The sequence below is a fragment of the Fusarium coffeatum genome, assembly GCF_003316985.1.
Source record: "Fusarium coffeatum strain FIESC_28 chromosome Unknown BRIP53273_contig_344, whole genome shotgun sequence".
In the NCBI taxonomy this organism is placed as follows: domain Eukaryota; kingdom Fungi; phylum Ascomycota; class Sordariomycetes; order Hypocreales; family Nectriaceae; genus Fusarium; species Fusarium coffeatum.
In genome coordinates, this window is record NW_022158133.1 from 63854 (window position 1) to 78631 (window position 14778).

General features: G+C 50.7%; 6 protein-coding genes across 6 annotated transcripts; 1 reads left to right on the forward strand and 5 right to left on the reverse strand.

Moving 5' to 3' along the window:
* Window positions 1–347: 347 nt before the first annotated feature.
* FIESC28_10900 (uncharacterized protein) lies at window positions 348–4485 on the reverse strand (the record flags this gene model as incomplete). The annotated part of the gene is made up of 3 exons (XM_031165030.1): window positions 348–1025; window positions 1074–4353; window positions 4406–4485. 3 exons carry the CDS (start codon window positions 4483–4485, stop codon window positions 348–350), a joined length of 4038 nt encoding a protein of 1345 aa, XP_031010909.1.
* A 702-nt stretch (window positions 4486–5187) lies between these two features.
* Window positions 5188–6573, reverse strand: FIESC28_10901 (uncharacterized protein; the record flags this gene model as incomplete). Its single annotated transcript, XM_031165031.1, has 3 exons — window positions 5188–5367; window positions 5579–6130; window positions 6190–6573. The coding sequence occupies 3 exons, from the start codon at window positions 6571–6573 to the stop codon at window positions 5188–5190; spliced, it is 1116 nt and encodes a 371-aa protein (XP_031010910.1).
* A 771-nt stretch (window positions 6574–7344) lies between these two features.
* FIESC28_10902 (uncharacterized protein) lies at window positions 7345–8051 on the forward strand (the record flags this gene model as incomplete). Its single annotated transcript, XM_031165032.1, has 2 exons — window positions 7345–7769; window positions 7850–8051. The coding sequence occupies 2 exons, from the start codon at window positions 7345–7347 to the stop codon at window positions 8049–8051; spliced, it is 627 nt and encodes a 208-aa protein (XP_031010911.1).
* A 495-nt stretch (window positions 8052–8546) lies between these two features.
* Window positions 8547–9482, reverse strand: FIESC28_10903 (uncharacterized protein; the record flags this gene model as incomplete). The annotated part of the gene is made up of 1 exon (XM_031165033.1): window positions 8547–9482. The coding sequence occupies one exon, from the start codon at window positions 9480–9482 to the stop codon at window positions 8547–8549; it is 936 nt and encodes a 311-aa protein (XP_031010912.1).
* A 2228-nt stretch (window positions 9483–11710) lies between these two features.
* FIESC28_10904 (uncharacterized protein) lies at window positions 11711–12898 on the reverse strand (the record flags this gene model as incomplete). The annotated part of the gene is made up of 1 exon (XM_031165034.1): window positions 11711–12898. The coding sequence occupies one exon, from the start codon at window positions 12896–12898 to the stop codon at window positions 11711–11713; it is 1188 nt and encodes a 395-aa protein (XP_031010913.1).
* Window positions 12899–13303: 405 nt separating this feature from the next.
* On the reverse strand, window positions 13304–14623 carry FIESC28_10905 (uncharacterized protein; the record flags this gene model as incomplete). The annotated part of the gene is made up of 1 exon (XM_031165035.1): window positions 13304–14623. One exon carries the CDS (start codon window positions 14621–14623, stop codon window positions 13304–13306), a length of 1320 nt encoding a protein of 439 aa, XP_031010914.1.
* Between the last annotated feature and the right edge of the window lie 155 nt (window positions 14624–14778).

Here is a 14778-nt window from a genome sequence, read left to right on the forward strand (position 1 = left end):
GTCACATGAAAGGCTCATTTCGGCAGTCAAAGGAGGATGACACAGTCATCAAATAAATAGAGACACATCACACATCGCACATAAAGTCACACTGCTTCAAATAGTGAAAGAATTAATACATTCTTATCTCGATTACTTTGGGAGATGAGGGTTATCCGATTAAATCTGACATGATGCATTCCCATCCATCTAACTTCCTCTCAATTTAACTCATGTCCCAGCATCAAGCATTACACCACCCGTCCAAGAAAATTCGTTTCAAATCGTGACAATAATACAGAGCAAATCGCTAGACATGAATGCGCCATTTGCCAATACAAATAAGGCCTGTTGCAACGTCACATACTTTAGTTGGCAGACTCCCACACCAGACTGTCGTCAAGTCGCTTGAGCTCATACGGTGTCCATTGATAGACGCCTTGTCGTAGAGCGGAGATTACAGTCTCTCGCTTGACAAACTGAGACGGGGCATTTTCGCGGCAGGATGCAGCGACGCAGCTGTTGTCGGTCCAGCCCATGCGGAAATCATCTCCCCACCAGACTCGAAGATCGGATGAGACACGTAGTGTAATCAGAACTGAGGAAAGGTCCTTATAGCCATCCAGGTCAACTCGAGTCAGCTGGTAGCCACCCTCAGAGAACTTAGGACAGGCAGGGACTTGCTTGGTTTCTGACCAGGCAATGGATTCTTCGGTAGATGAGGTCTCGTTCCAGCGATAGGCTGAGATATCGAATTCGCACCACTTCTCATCTTCTTGGGCATCGCATCCGAGGTCTGCACCAAAGAAGTCGAAGCGGAAGCAGGGGCTAGCGGCATGGGGTCCGACACCGATCTGAGCCACATCTCCTGATATTGTGGCTGTAGTGTTCGAAAGGGCAGGAGGGACGAACTCCACGAGTCGACCACCAGAGGAAGGGATGTATGGCTGGGACTGCTGTGTGGTTGGAGGGGCGATAAGGAAACCTCCAGAAAACCAAATGTTCTCGACCGGATTGAAAAGGGGTCCAGGCTTGGAAGTATCAAACTAAAGAAAGTTAGCAAAAGGCAATGCCAGAAGGATAAGAAAACTTACATCAATGGTAGTGTTACCGATGTTTCCACCCGCGGGGCAGATAGAAGGGGAGCTAGCCTCAGATGTTGTGGATGTGGTTGCAGATATCGCGCTTGATGCAGAGGTGGTGGAGTTCGACCAAGCAGTCATCTCTTGACGACGAGCAAACCTCTTCTTGGGGACATTGACAGTAGCGAGTGTGGTAACAGGGTAGTTGAATGTGTAGGAAGTAGTCTCTGCCTTGATGACGTTGGTCCAGGTAGAAGTCTTAATAGCGGACAGGGGGAAGAGGGTGCTTTCAGTGGCAACAGACCCATAGGCAGGCTGGGCCATTCCATCAGAAGCACTGTTGTCTGATGAGCCCGACGCGAAGGGAGGCTGGCCAGCGCCCTGTGAAAAGACAGGACCGCCAGCAGGGTTGGTGATTGAGGTAACAGTCCAGGTAAGGGTTCCAGTGGTTGTACCACTCACGGATGTGCCTTGCGCAGCGGCGCTGCCGCCAGTGAGTACAACTGAGATAGATGCACCTGGAATACCATTATCATATCCATTGAGGCTCGGGGTGTCGGTGGGAAGGGAGTTCGAGTCTCCTGTGGTAAAGACAGGGCCAGAGGCATCAGAGGGTGTAACACCAGATGTTGCACCCTGGGGGGTTCCAGCTGAAACTCCAAGTGCGGAAGAGTCACTGAAGACGATGGTTTGCACCGTCGATGTTGGGTTCCCATCTGGTCCTAGAACAACAGCCGTTGTAAATGTGGTAAAAGCTCCAGTGGGGTTGGGTGACGAGCCAGTCTGACCATTCCCGTTGACGTTAACACTTGTCCCAACAGGGGTTGCAGTAGCCACAGGGATAACAAAGGTTGTGTCAACGACTGTTGGAAGTCCATCTGATCCAATAGTAGTGTATGTGATGCATGTAGTAACACCGGGCATGTTTCCCTGATTCTCATCAGATGGAATGCCTGCAGAGGCAGTCATTGGGCCAGGGAATCCAGTAGGTAGGCCGGATGGGATGGAGTCAGAGACAAATGAAGGGTTGCCTGGCAGCTCAGACTGTGTGTTGGCAGGTCCAGGTATCACCCAGGTCGAGTCAACAATTGTTGGAAGTCCATCGGTGCCAATGACAGTGTAGCTTGTGCAGGTCGTAATGTCACCGTTGCCAATACTTCCAGTTCCAGTTCCATCAGTAGGAGCGGGTGGAGTATGGCCTGGGGCGCTCGTAATCTGAATGGTAGCAGGTGATGTAGCGCCATTTGGAAAAGCGTCGGAGGCTCCTGATGGAACTTGGGGATCGCCACCAGCAGTAGCGCCAGTATTGACTGGACCAGGGATGACGAATGTAGAGTCAACAACAGTGGGAATCTCATCAGTGCCAATGACAGTGTAACTTGTGCAGGTTGTGATGGGAGAGGCATTGTCTGAATTGGGTGCAGTAGGGTTGTTGCCACCGGAACCAGAAGAGCCGAATGGGGGCAGTTCAGTGACAGTCATGAAATCGCCAGAGGAAACAAGAGCGGAGTTGTCACCAGGATCTCCAGATCCAGCTCCAGCGGTTGGAATTGTCCAAGTGGTATGCACCACAGTAGGGTTACCATCAGCTCCAATCATGGTGTAGCTTGTGCAGGTGGTCATGGCCGAAGGCCCAGACATATCTCCAGGTGAGCCGGTTATAGTGAAGGGAAAAGTAGGAAGGCCAAGCTCAGATGTGATGGAAGACAGCGGAGCTTGGGGGTCAAACGTTCCGGGGATCACCCAAGTTGTGTCTACAACAGTAGGGAGGCCATCGGTACCAGTGACAGTGAATGTCGCGCATGTTGTGATTCCTGCATCAGGTCCACTGCCAGGAAGAGATCCAGCGGGAGAGTCGAAAGGGTTCTGGGATCCCGGAGTACCAGTGATGGTAGGAGGAGGAAGGGAAAAGCCTGAAGATCCGCCGATGGGTAGGCCGGGGTTGTTTCCATTGGGAGGGAAACCCGAGTTCGCTGAGGGCTGAGATTGTCCCGGGATCATGTTTCCTCCATTGATGACGACGGTAGGGAGTCCATCTTGTCCAGTGATGGTGATGTATGAGGGCGATGGCTGACTGGCACCATTTCCACCTGGGACGTTGGTCAACCATGGGGAATTCTCGCCTTGTCCTTCAGGGCCGGCTTGGGTAGTGACTGGAAGGCTATCGCTGGCTTCTTGGGCAGGTCCTGTGGAGGGGAGTCCAGGCTGGTTGCCAGTAACACCTCCGTTAGGAGAGACGGGAGTCTGAAGGGGAGTAGGTACATATGTGTTGTCTCCAGTAGCTCCGGGGATCTCAGCTGATGAGCCGCCAAAGCCAATGTCAGAGTACTGAGGAGCACCATTGGGGCCAGAGGCAGGGAAGGGAAAGGGGGAGACTGGGTTGTTCTGGGAATCATCACCACCAGAGTCAGATCCGTTGCCAGAGCCCGAGTTGGCACCATCGTTGCCACCAGAGCCATCGCCAGGGCTATCGCTGCCACTGGGGTTGTTGACGTTACCAGGCGTTCCATCATTGTTGCCTGAGCCAGAGTTGGAAGGGCTACCATCGGGGCCCCAAATGTCAAGTGTCAAGGTAGTGAAGATAGGTACACCAGAGGTTGGGATCCAGGGAGTAGCTCCAGGGGGAGTGGTAGGCATAGGTGTCGGGGTAGAGGATCCATCTGAATTTGAATCATCTGGCCAGGGGAAGTCAGACTCATTCTGGCTGTCCGTAGAATAAACAGTAACGACGACGGTCTTGGTAGAGCCGAAGGGGCAGGTGGGAACGTTTGAGGCATCAGAGTCAGGAGAGCCAGGAGAGCCAGGGACATTCTGGGGGATGTTGGTAGGAAAGCTGCCGGGGACAATCACAGACCCAGCACCAGGGACACTTCCAGGAACATTGCCGGGAGCGTTGTTTGGAGAGTTGCCGGGGATAGATCCAGGAATGCTTCCAGGAACACCGCTGGGTCCATTGGGAGGAAGACCATTGGAGCCTCCACCGGGGGAAACAGGACCAGGAAAGTTCCCAGGGCTGCCGTTGGGCCCGTTGGGAGGATAGCCGTTAGACGAATCGCCTGGGGAGGTGGAGCCAGGAAGGTTTCCCGGAATACCACCAGGCACGGTAGGAGGAAGGCCGTTAGAGCCAGGAGAGACGGGACCAACAGGGCCGACACCACTGGGCATTGAGCCAGGGACAGATCCCACGCCATTGCTTGGGATCGGCATGCTGCTAGGAGCTCCCCCATTGTTGCCGGGAATACCATCGCCAGAGGTACCGGGTTGATTGCCGACCGGACTGCCATTGGTGTTTCTGTGACTGAGAGTCAGTACAAGGTCGTGAGCAGCGACGATAGTTGACTTACCCGTAGTCAGTTACCTGGGAGGCAGAGTGACCCAGAAGTCCGGTGGCCACAAGGACCCCGAGAGATGCAGAGATACGCATCTTCAATCAGTGACTTTGACGTGGGAAGAAGGTCGAGCAGTCAGTGTGTGTGTGCGGATGCAGGAAGGCAAGTTGTAAGCGGGGAAGTGTAAGATGATGAACCAGTAGAGACTGGAAGAGTGCTTGATGCTGAACGAAAGTAAACGAAAGGAATGAGAAGATTGTTCTTCTCGAGTTGGGTGTTGAGAATGAAGAGAAAGGAAGATGAGGTGGGATGAGGAAGAAAAGAAAAAGTCTGAGGGGTGGAAACGGGGAGAAGGTAATGGTGCGTGGGCTGCCTGGGCGGAGGGCGACGAGGCAGGAGCTCCTTCCGTTTTGAAGAACTGGTGAGAGACTCCGTTGGGGATGACGTGTTGAGCACGCGATTGGGAGCGCGACTGGAGGAAGGCACGGCGGGAGAGGGAAGGAGCGTGGCCAGGCAGACGAGAGCGGAGGCGGCCGCCAGTGCCCCTTTACTGAAATACCTGGGAGAAGCCATTGTGCGTCGCTGTAAGAAATGCCATTCACCGTGTGTACAGTCTGGCTTTCCATAAATCATGGTTTACTGTCTATCTGATATTAGGTAGTATTGATAAGTTAGATGGCTGCTTAAGCTCTGGCAAGGGATCAATGGGTGAGTGACAGATGGTCGGGTAGGTAGTCCACGGTGCAAAAGGGGGCATGGAGAAGCTACCAATGCTTTGCAGCTACCCGAGTTTCTAATCAGTGCTGGTCTCCCGCTATAGTGTCATTATCCGTGTTCTGCAGCGCCCACAGAGTGGGAAAGGGGTAGTTGGGCCATGCGCTTGCCACAGGTACAGCTGCCCAACCACTGGAGTTGGTGGCCTCGTGGCAGGTGTCCTCCAAGTTGCGAACATCAGCTCCATAACGAGAAAGTGGTGGCTAGCAGGATATAGGACAGAGTGCAAAAGCCAAGAACGCAACTACCTGCAATACAAAATCATCATTAAGTCCCAAGCAGCAAGAAGACGAGGCAAAGGGTATTTGTAGACGCAGCACACTAACACAATTCAAATCAAGTCTTAAACAGGTATTATTGGTGAAGCTCGTATCCATGGTAGTAGCCAATTCTCCATCGCTCATAAACTCATACCAAGTTATCCGTGTAAGGGGGGGGAGGTGCATCAGGGTCCTCGTACTGCTCGTGAATATTGTGCCCGTTCTGATCATGATACCCGTTTTGGCCATTCTGCGCATCTCCAGTGGAGTTCCTGCTCTCCTCTTCCTCAATCTGCGCTGTCCACTGGGCAGCACCCGCCGTGGTAGTCAAAAGGAAAAAGAGTGACAAGACAGGTACGAGCTCCAGGATCATAGCAACTGTGCCAAACCAAACGTACTCCCAAGCGCGATCCCTCAACGCCTTCTTCTGTTCAACTTTAGAGTAGCCCCTGATCTGGAACCAGCGATAATGGGCGAGCTTTCCAAGTCTCGTGCCTGTGATGATGATGAAGGCAGGCGTGCCGACGACAGGGACAAAGTTAAGCGGCAAGAACACGATGAGCTCGACAATTTGGATAATACTCCAGGGTGTGTAGATTGCGGCAGTTGTAGGCTTCCCAAGCATGCGCACCGGGTTCGGCGCATCTAAGAAAAGGATTCGCTGTGGTGCAATAAGATCCTTGTGGCCCAGCTTAATGAGAGTGGCCTACTTGATATCAACGACTTGAACAGCGGATTAGGAATGTTTGAAGTAGAACAACTCACATCAAATACGTCTACTCGACATTCATCAACAAAGAAGCCCTCGAATAAACCCTGAATGATGACCAAGCCTTCTCCGAGGACCAGAACCACAGCGTTAACCCACGCGCCCCAGCCATGGAAGATCGCCAAGAAGGCATACTGGGGTAAGAATGTAAAGGTAAAGAGAACGAAGTAAACAAGAAAAGATATTAAAGACAAAGGCAGAATCCTGCTCACAAAGAGCGGCCAGAACTCGCGGTTGCGCAGAAAGAACCAGATGCCACGCAAAGGATACGCTCCGGCCGTGCCGGCTCTCTTGAGATACATCAACGGCCGGTGAAGTGGCCCTGTCCAAGACCCTACATGAGGGTGGTTTTGGTTCTGATAATGACCATTAAGAGGCATCTTTTCAGTTTAGTTATAGGATTAAATGAACGAATGTACTTGAAGGCATCACCAAAGGAGGCTTGCAGTTAACATATGGCGTCGAAGGCGAACACCAAGCAAGGGAGAGATGACGTCAAGTATGGAAAAGTCTGATTGGCGGCTGAAAGCGGAGCCACGCAATCCCTGTTCCTGGTCGGCAAATGGTTTAGAGATCAACAGCCGGCTATACTACCCCATCCTGGTGGTGTACGAGCAGGCAGAAAGGGAAGAGGACAATTGCCGAAATTGCAAAAAAGAAAGCCTCGCAAACGCTCGCAATCGAATATAGGAACAGCCCGATGCGGGGGTCGAACCCGCAACCTTGAGATCGCGTACTCGTAAGAGTCTCACGCTCTACCGATTGAGCTAACCGGGCGTGGCTCTTATTGGTTGAGGGCCGAGGTTTCAACTTGGGTACTGGAATTTGGTGCAGCTTGAGTTGACGCAAGTTGAGGCTGGCTACCTGACCTTGGATGGTTACCCTATTCGTCATGTTCTAGATGATACATTGAGGCACTATCCATTTCTGACGATGGCCGCACGGTTAGGGCGGGGTGCTGTCCGCACGCCCTTTGTATTGACAACCTAGTGTGACAAAGTAGCTGGAGCTGAAATGCTTTGCCAGCCAGATCTTGGAAGTCATCTTCTATCCAGCCTGCAACTGGTATCGATTCTTGCTGAACATACAAGTTAAAGTGAGAGACAGTCCCGAATAAACAGTTCTTATGCTAACACAAGACCAGGTACAAAATGAACCCGAAAATTGTATGCCAGTGCGGCGCTGTTCAAATCACCGCTTCACGTCCTCAGCCCATCGGAGTTTACTGCTGCCACTGTACAGAATGCCAAAAGCAATCAGCATCAGCCTTTGGAACATCCGCTATCTTCCCAGCCGATGGGATGTGGCCTCTGCCTGAGGAAGTCCAGTCGAAGGTTGGTGTCTGGAAGCGACCTACCGATGAAGGAAATACCCTAGAGTGCTACTTTTGCAAGACGTGCGGCGTGAGATTGTTTCATCGCAGCATCTTGCCGAATGGTCAGCCCAAGCCAACATTATCTGTCAAGGGCGGTGTGGTTGAAGGATTAAGCTGGGAGGGAGTTAAGCATGTCTATACGCGAAGTGCTCGTCTGCCTGTGCCTGAGGGAAGTTACGCTGGAGCGCCTAAGTTTATGAAGTAGGGCACGATTTATGGAGTGACTGCGAGTTATCACTGTGTTATATGAGGGTTTTCATTTTCGACTGACTTCATATCAGCAAAACAAGTAGTACTGGAGATCAGAGTCAGATGGCAACTGCGGTATTCTTCATCTTTTTCACATGGATTGTCTCGCGTATCTGTTTGCCGGATGTGGAGTCATCAGGAACCGCAATTATCGGAGGTGTTGTAACACCAGAAGCCGATTTTGTGGACCCATCACCGACCGAAATCCGGCGTCGTATCGGCCTCGCCCTGTAGACCGATTTAATCGTGCCCAATGTTGGTAGATTATTGATTTCATAGGTACTTTCAACCAAGATACTTTCACTTAACCGAAGTCATGAATTGGACGAAAAGACTCGTGTAATGAAGACTAGCAATGTATGACTACTTGCTAATCGCTCTTGCCCACCAAGATATTAGCCCTATATCATCTTGATAAGGTAGTATATAGCAATGTCCGTCCAAAGTTCAAATACAGCTTTTCCCGTTTTTGTTTACCTTCGCTAAAATATTCCTCTCTGAGCTGTCATCTCGAGCATGCATCATCACCGACACAGCATCAGTCGTTATCGTTCCGACCTCAGAGCATGTTGAGGAGTTACTGTCGTACCATGGGAGACCAGGACAAGTAGCGAAATACGAAGGAGTGTATCTTCAAAGTTGTTTGATTTAAATCTAGATGGTTTCATGAGGGTATCATAATAGTAAACACACGCCAACGCCCGTCATAACATGCAATGCTGTGATCTCCTACTCTTTCTTCCCAGATGCAGCCGCTTCTCTTCGCTGTTTGCGACTAACATGGCTCAGCCTTAAGTCCACCACCACCGGCCGATGGTCGGAAATGAAGACACCATCCTCAAACAGATTGCTGAGAACAGCGAAAGACTTGAACTGGATTCCGCTCGGGTCTCTGACGAAAATATGATCCAGATCCATATCGTCTGATGGATTGACAGTGAATCCTGTGTATGTATATGTAGAATGACCAAAGCGCTTGGCGAGTGGGATAACGCTCTTGACGTCGTTCATGGCTTTGGCGAGATGCTGGTAAGCCGGCTCGTCGGGTGATGAGTTGAGATCACCACCAATAAAAACAGGAAGGATTTCGTTATTGTAGTCAGACCACTCATCAGACATAGAAGAAAGAAGCTTTGCCGAGTTTTCACGAGCTCGTTTTCCTTTGTGGTCGAGGTGTGTGCACATATAGACCAGGCGGTTTCCAGTACTGATATGTTGGAACCGCGCAACTGTAACAATTCTAGGGAATGCAGCATCCCACCCTCTCGAACCGACTTTCTCTGGTGTATTACTGAGCCAGTATGTTTTCGACTCTTCCATGTTCCAGACGGAATGACGATAAAAGATGGGAGAGAACTCTCCGCCGTGGCCGCCTTTGCGTCCTACACCATAGTAGTCCCACTCGTCGCCGAGATCTTGTTGAAGATCTTGAATTTGGGGGTATGTTGCTTCTTGCATACAAACAAGAGATTCTGGTCGTCCGGAAGTTTCGAAGTTTAGTTGCGAAACCAGTCGTGGTCGACGAACGGGCCAAAGTTCCTCGCCGCTTTCGGGGTGGTTTGGGGCCAGACGGATGTTGTAAGTCATGAGTCGCACATCAGCAGTACGCGATAGAGGCGCCGCAGCAACAGCTACAGCGCTAGAAAGAAGAGTAATAAACTTCATTTTCTTTTATATCGACGTTCCAAATTTCATAAATAGTCGTAAAAATATAGAGATTTGTTCGGAGGGTGATCGAATTTTGTACCTAGTCGAGTTTCTTTTTTGTACGTTTGGTGATGCGAGCGAGGGTCAGTCAGGTATGATACGTGTTAAACGCTGCTGCTAAGACTTGGCAGTAACGCACATATTGCCGTGAATTGATTCTGACGCGAGATCCAAGACCTTAGCATACATAAAACTCTGGGGACTCTTGACTTCTTGTACTGTAGCGTTTGAATTCCGGCAGTCTCGGATGGTCGCTAGCCATTAGCCATGGCAGACTCCGACTCCGACTCCATCCATGACGATGACGCTGCTGCTATCCATGGCATGGCATGGCACGTGTAGCAAGCCCATGGTGTCTCTTACTAGCTTCATTTTCTCTCCTCTAGGCTCTCCCTTTAGCTAGCAAATTGGCTACTGACTTACCTTACGCAATGCATCCGTGGCCCCATGTCAGTGGCGTGCAATCCTAGGTCCGTGATAGCGAGAGAAAAAAGTAACGTAAGTACGGAGTAGGAGTAGATGCTTGATTCTTGGCATTTGATCGGTTGCGACTCCCACAAGCCGATGTTCCGCTTACACAAGCGCCTATCTTAGTACTATCTACCCGATGCAGTCCCTTGTCCAGTCCAGTGTTGCAGTGCAGAGCAGCAAGTTTTAAACTTCCAAGTGCACTTTTTTTGCTAGGCGCTTTTCTTCATGTTGCACTGAATCTTTAGCATCTACGCTATCACACCGCATAGTCCCTCGTGTTGTGGTCACGCAGAAATGCCATCATCCAGTCAACGACAACGGATAACACACATGGGTTAGTCTACAGAGTACAGTACAGATTCACTTGAAACTGATACCAAGACTGCCAAGATAAATATCTCCGCAGGGCGCAGGCATCGCAAATCATAGACTGCCATTTAGCAACGGGCATATCCAATGGTCTACGATTCTCAGTCAACCATTTGTTCGTGGTGTGACAACGACACCGTTTCCTTTGGGTACGAATCAACTCAATAGCATGAACATTAAGCAGTTGCGATTCCCAATCACCGAAGCCAATCTGGAAAGAAACTCGACGGTCCAATCGCATCGTAATTTTTACTACTTTATTCAAGTTTTTTCGCTCAGCTCAGAGATAGAGTTCACGCTATAGAGAGGGGAAGTTGAAACCTAGCTGGCATCCATATCGCAGCCATCCATGATTTACAGGGCAAGACAGGGATCTTTTCTTCCACTTGGTACCAGCATCGGTTAATGCTCCCGCATGCACGCCAAGGAACGGGGCCGAAGCAATCGTGGTGGGCGGACGTGGCAGAGCAGGGGTACGAATGAGAAACTCGTCATCGGGAGAGATAACGTCGTCCGATGGCCGTGCGGTAGGACATGACAGGATTCAAGGCAAGAACCTCCTTATCTCAATGAACAGCAAAATCAATTTCGTTAAGGTTGTTTTGGGTAGGATTTGTACTCAGACAATGGATGGCAGTAGCCAAAAATATGCCCCTGGTGCTTGAATACGCGATAGGCAGCTCAACAGGACCCTTATTCTTTCATGCTGCCGATCTTTTATCACAGTCCCAAACTGCGAGCTTACAAATGTGACCAAGGCACCTCACTCCACCAGAGCAGTTTGATCTGTGCCGGCTGTGCGTAAAGGGACTCGTCATCCACCATTTTGCATACCTGTGTCGAGACCACAAAGGATAAACCTTTCCGAGGACTTGCAACTACGCCGTCTCTGTTACGTTGACAGGGCGGAATTAAGATAAGAGGGTACCTACCTACCTAACCAAGATCTACCGTTCTAAGAATTAAATGCCACTCCCACCCAAAGTCGTCAGTGAGCTTCGAGTATGCGAGCTGATAGGTACCCAAGTCCCAATCCGACTTATATGCTTGACAGCCCTGTAGGGCGCCCTTAAATAGAGTTTCTCTATCGTCTTCAAAACGTGGCTCTAAATCCATCTATTGGAGTAGCTTGTTGGTAGGTACAGAAACATCGTCTGTCCTACCAGCAACCGCGACTTGAACAGCACTGCAATAATTCACCACGATATACCAAGCCTAAGTATTCAGTCGCTTTAGATGGGTTTTATTTTTGAGATATCTGCCAATCTAATGTTTCCAGCACATTTAATGACTACCCTGTGGTCGTATCTAACCAGCCTTATCTAAACGCTTATAACGTACATCATCTAAGCCGCAAGAGCACGAGCAAACGCCCGGCTCTCGCCGCCTTCGACGACCTTGGCTACTGGAGTGAGGTACGCATCAGCACCGTTCTGGTTCTGCAAATAACGCACATACGCCTGCGCAACGTTGAGCCAACTCTTCTTCTCCGCAGCACTCGCTCCACTTCCCTGCCATACCCAAATTGCCTTTCCACCATCATCAAGCAAGAAAACATCATTGCTCTCAAGATCATCGTGCAAAATACGTTCGGATTCCTTGACAAGTCCAAATGAGAGTTGTCCTGAGTCGTCGCTGAGTCGGAAGAGCTTTTTGGACGTCTGCTGGACGGAGCGGGGAGTGAAGGGCTTTCGGCAGTGGAAGCCATCGCGTGGTGTCTCGTCATCTCCACCAAGGAGATCAACGATTCTTCGTGAGCGGGATTCGGTCTGAGAGATGACTTCGACTTCCGAGTGCTTTGCGACTGTCATGTCGTGGACGATCTGTGCCGCCTTTGCTTTTTCCATAGGACTGCAGTCCTTTCCTTGCCAGACCCAGATCTTGCCGCCAACATCCAGCACAAACACATCCGTGTCGTCGAGGCTCTTCCATGTAGGCTGGACTTCGTGAACGACAACGCCGCTGGCACCAGCAGCGGGGTTCTTAAACACGCGCAGCAAGGTGAGTCTCTCTTGCGGCTCCTCTTCCTCCTCCACGTGCGTGAACCCAGATTCCACTCCGCCAGATCGGATAGATATGCGTGGGAACAGCGCTAGGAAGTCATCTGATGGAGATTCCTGGATCTCTCGGTGCTGAGTTGCTGCACCCTGGAGGAATTCGTCCAATTCGACAGTCTTGTAGGCTGCGGTCCCCGCCTCGTCCTGCGAGGTATTCTGGCCTAGCCAAAAGAAGATGTCGTGAACAAGCTTGCTTGTCTCTTCGGTGCTTCCAATGATCTCCGAGTATAGAACAATGAAACTGTCTCCGTCATAAAACTGGCCGTACTTTTCCTTTGGCCAGGGAACAACCTCGAATTGCTCAATACGCCAGATAAATAGCCCAGGCTCGACACCAACCTTCCCGTCATTCCACGCAGGCTCGGTAAGCGCAGAGTTGTATTTCACCTGATGGTCGATATCGCTTCCAATCAGCTCGACATTGCTGTCCTTGATGTCGTATTTCTTCGGGTGGACGAGGCCTTGGTTTGGTGCCATTTTTGCTGTAAATGAGAGTGATGAAAGGTATAGTAGTACACCGATGTTGTTCTTGTGTAATGAGGCTTGGAGTTCTGAAACAGGGAAACCTGCAGCTCTTGAATGGGATGTCCTGTTTTATGCAATTACTCAATGCGGGGAGAGGATCTGCCCTGATTGGATTCTGCTCGGCAGGCTGATGACTGATCAATGAGGCGAGCTTCGTTCTACGACGATCATTTATTATTAGAACAAGCATGAATCAGATACGTATTTGACAAGCTCGGGGCACATGTCATGCTCCTTTATGTAACAGCATAATTCACGTATTGTAAGTGGGTGGCTTCAATGCACTGAGAGCGTGCAAATAGTTCAAATAATCGAAGATACCTTGGTATCAGCAGGCCTTCAGTGTTAAATTGGCTTTTATCGGAGATTGTTCACTACACTTCCTACCATGACCGCTACCTCCCGGTCCCAGTTCGCCTCTGCCTTCGTTCTTCCCTTGGATCCCGCCAATGCACTATGTAGCTGGGATCCCTTGATAACAGCCTGACGGATGGCGTCTCCAACCGTATTCTTATTCGTTCGTAGGGTTCTAGCCACGACGCCTCCACGGTTCATGATGTCCTGCACACGTGTCGCAAGGCTGCTGGCCATAGTCCTCCAGAAGAATGAGGCAAGGCTGCCCGTCTCAAGATACGCGAGGAGGAAATGGAGTAGACTCGATTGGCTCGGCTGGTTTGAGGCGGGGAGGAGAGGGTGCGCCGGTGGTTTTGTTGTTTCAAGAACAGCCTCAAGGGAGACTACATTCTGGCACTTGGCCATAACATCTAACAATGCCTTGTCCAGAGTTGGGAGTTGACCCAAAGACCGTGACAAAGACGTAATGCTAGCTTGCATTGCCGCTCGTATGTATGTCTCCAGAGACTGAAGCATTAACCGCGGAACCCACTTATCTGCCTTCAAACCAGCAGTTGGCGATAGCAGGTAAAGCGTAGTCATGGCAGATGCCGTCCGGGCCTTGATCTCCTCGACCTGTGCGAATGTCGAGGTTTGCTGAATCGAGAACTCGCGGATGATACGTTCCGCCCGCTCGCGAACCGATCGGTCAATGGGAGTTATGACCGTATCCTGTAGACTCTTAACGGCGTCGACACGGTTCAGTCCGAAGCCTTCCTCGCCAGGACCTTTGCGATCAAGAACTTCTTTCAAAGACAGGATTGTATAAGCACATCGTACGAGAGCTCGGTGGTCCTCTTTTCCAGAGCCATTGTCCAGCTCCGCATGCTGAACTTCAAGCTGTCGACCGAGTTGCAAGCACCGTCCAACAGAGCGACCAAGCTTCAAGGTCTCCCATAGTCGCAGAGCTACAAGCCGAACCTCATCTGCTTCGGCATGTTTGTCGATCACCTCCTTCTCCAGCTGGCGGTAGCTGTCATTCAGACTCTGAATCTGGCCATCTAATTCGCCGACAATGTTCTTGGAGGCTTGGGTCTGTTGTTGGGTGTAGTCGAGAAGCGGGACAGCGGAGCGAGTCGTTAGGACGTCGATGTGCGAATCAATCTCTTGAGCATCGAACAGAACACGAGATAGGGGCGTGGAAAGGTCGAGAGGTGTATCGTTGGCGTTATTGGTCGAGACGACGAGTGTATTCGCAAAAGAAGCGGGGGAGAAATCAGGGTCGAGAAAGGTTTCGTAGTCAATGTACGATGGCTCTTCGTCGGCTGTCGTGTCGTCTGCCATGGTCAAATACGGTATCTTCAGTTCAATCGCTCTGTATTTCGAGATTGAAACGGTTGGAGGCTACGTGGTATTGGCGCAGCTAAGCTTAAACTTGTCAATTGGTCCCTGGTGGATATTCGTTCTGGAAGCTTGCTGGCCTTTTCGGGCATCGCTCT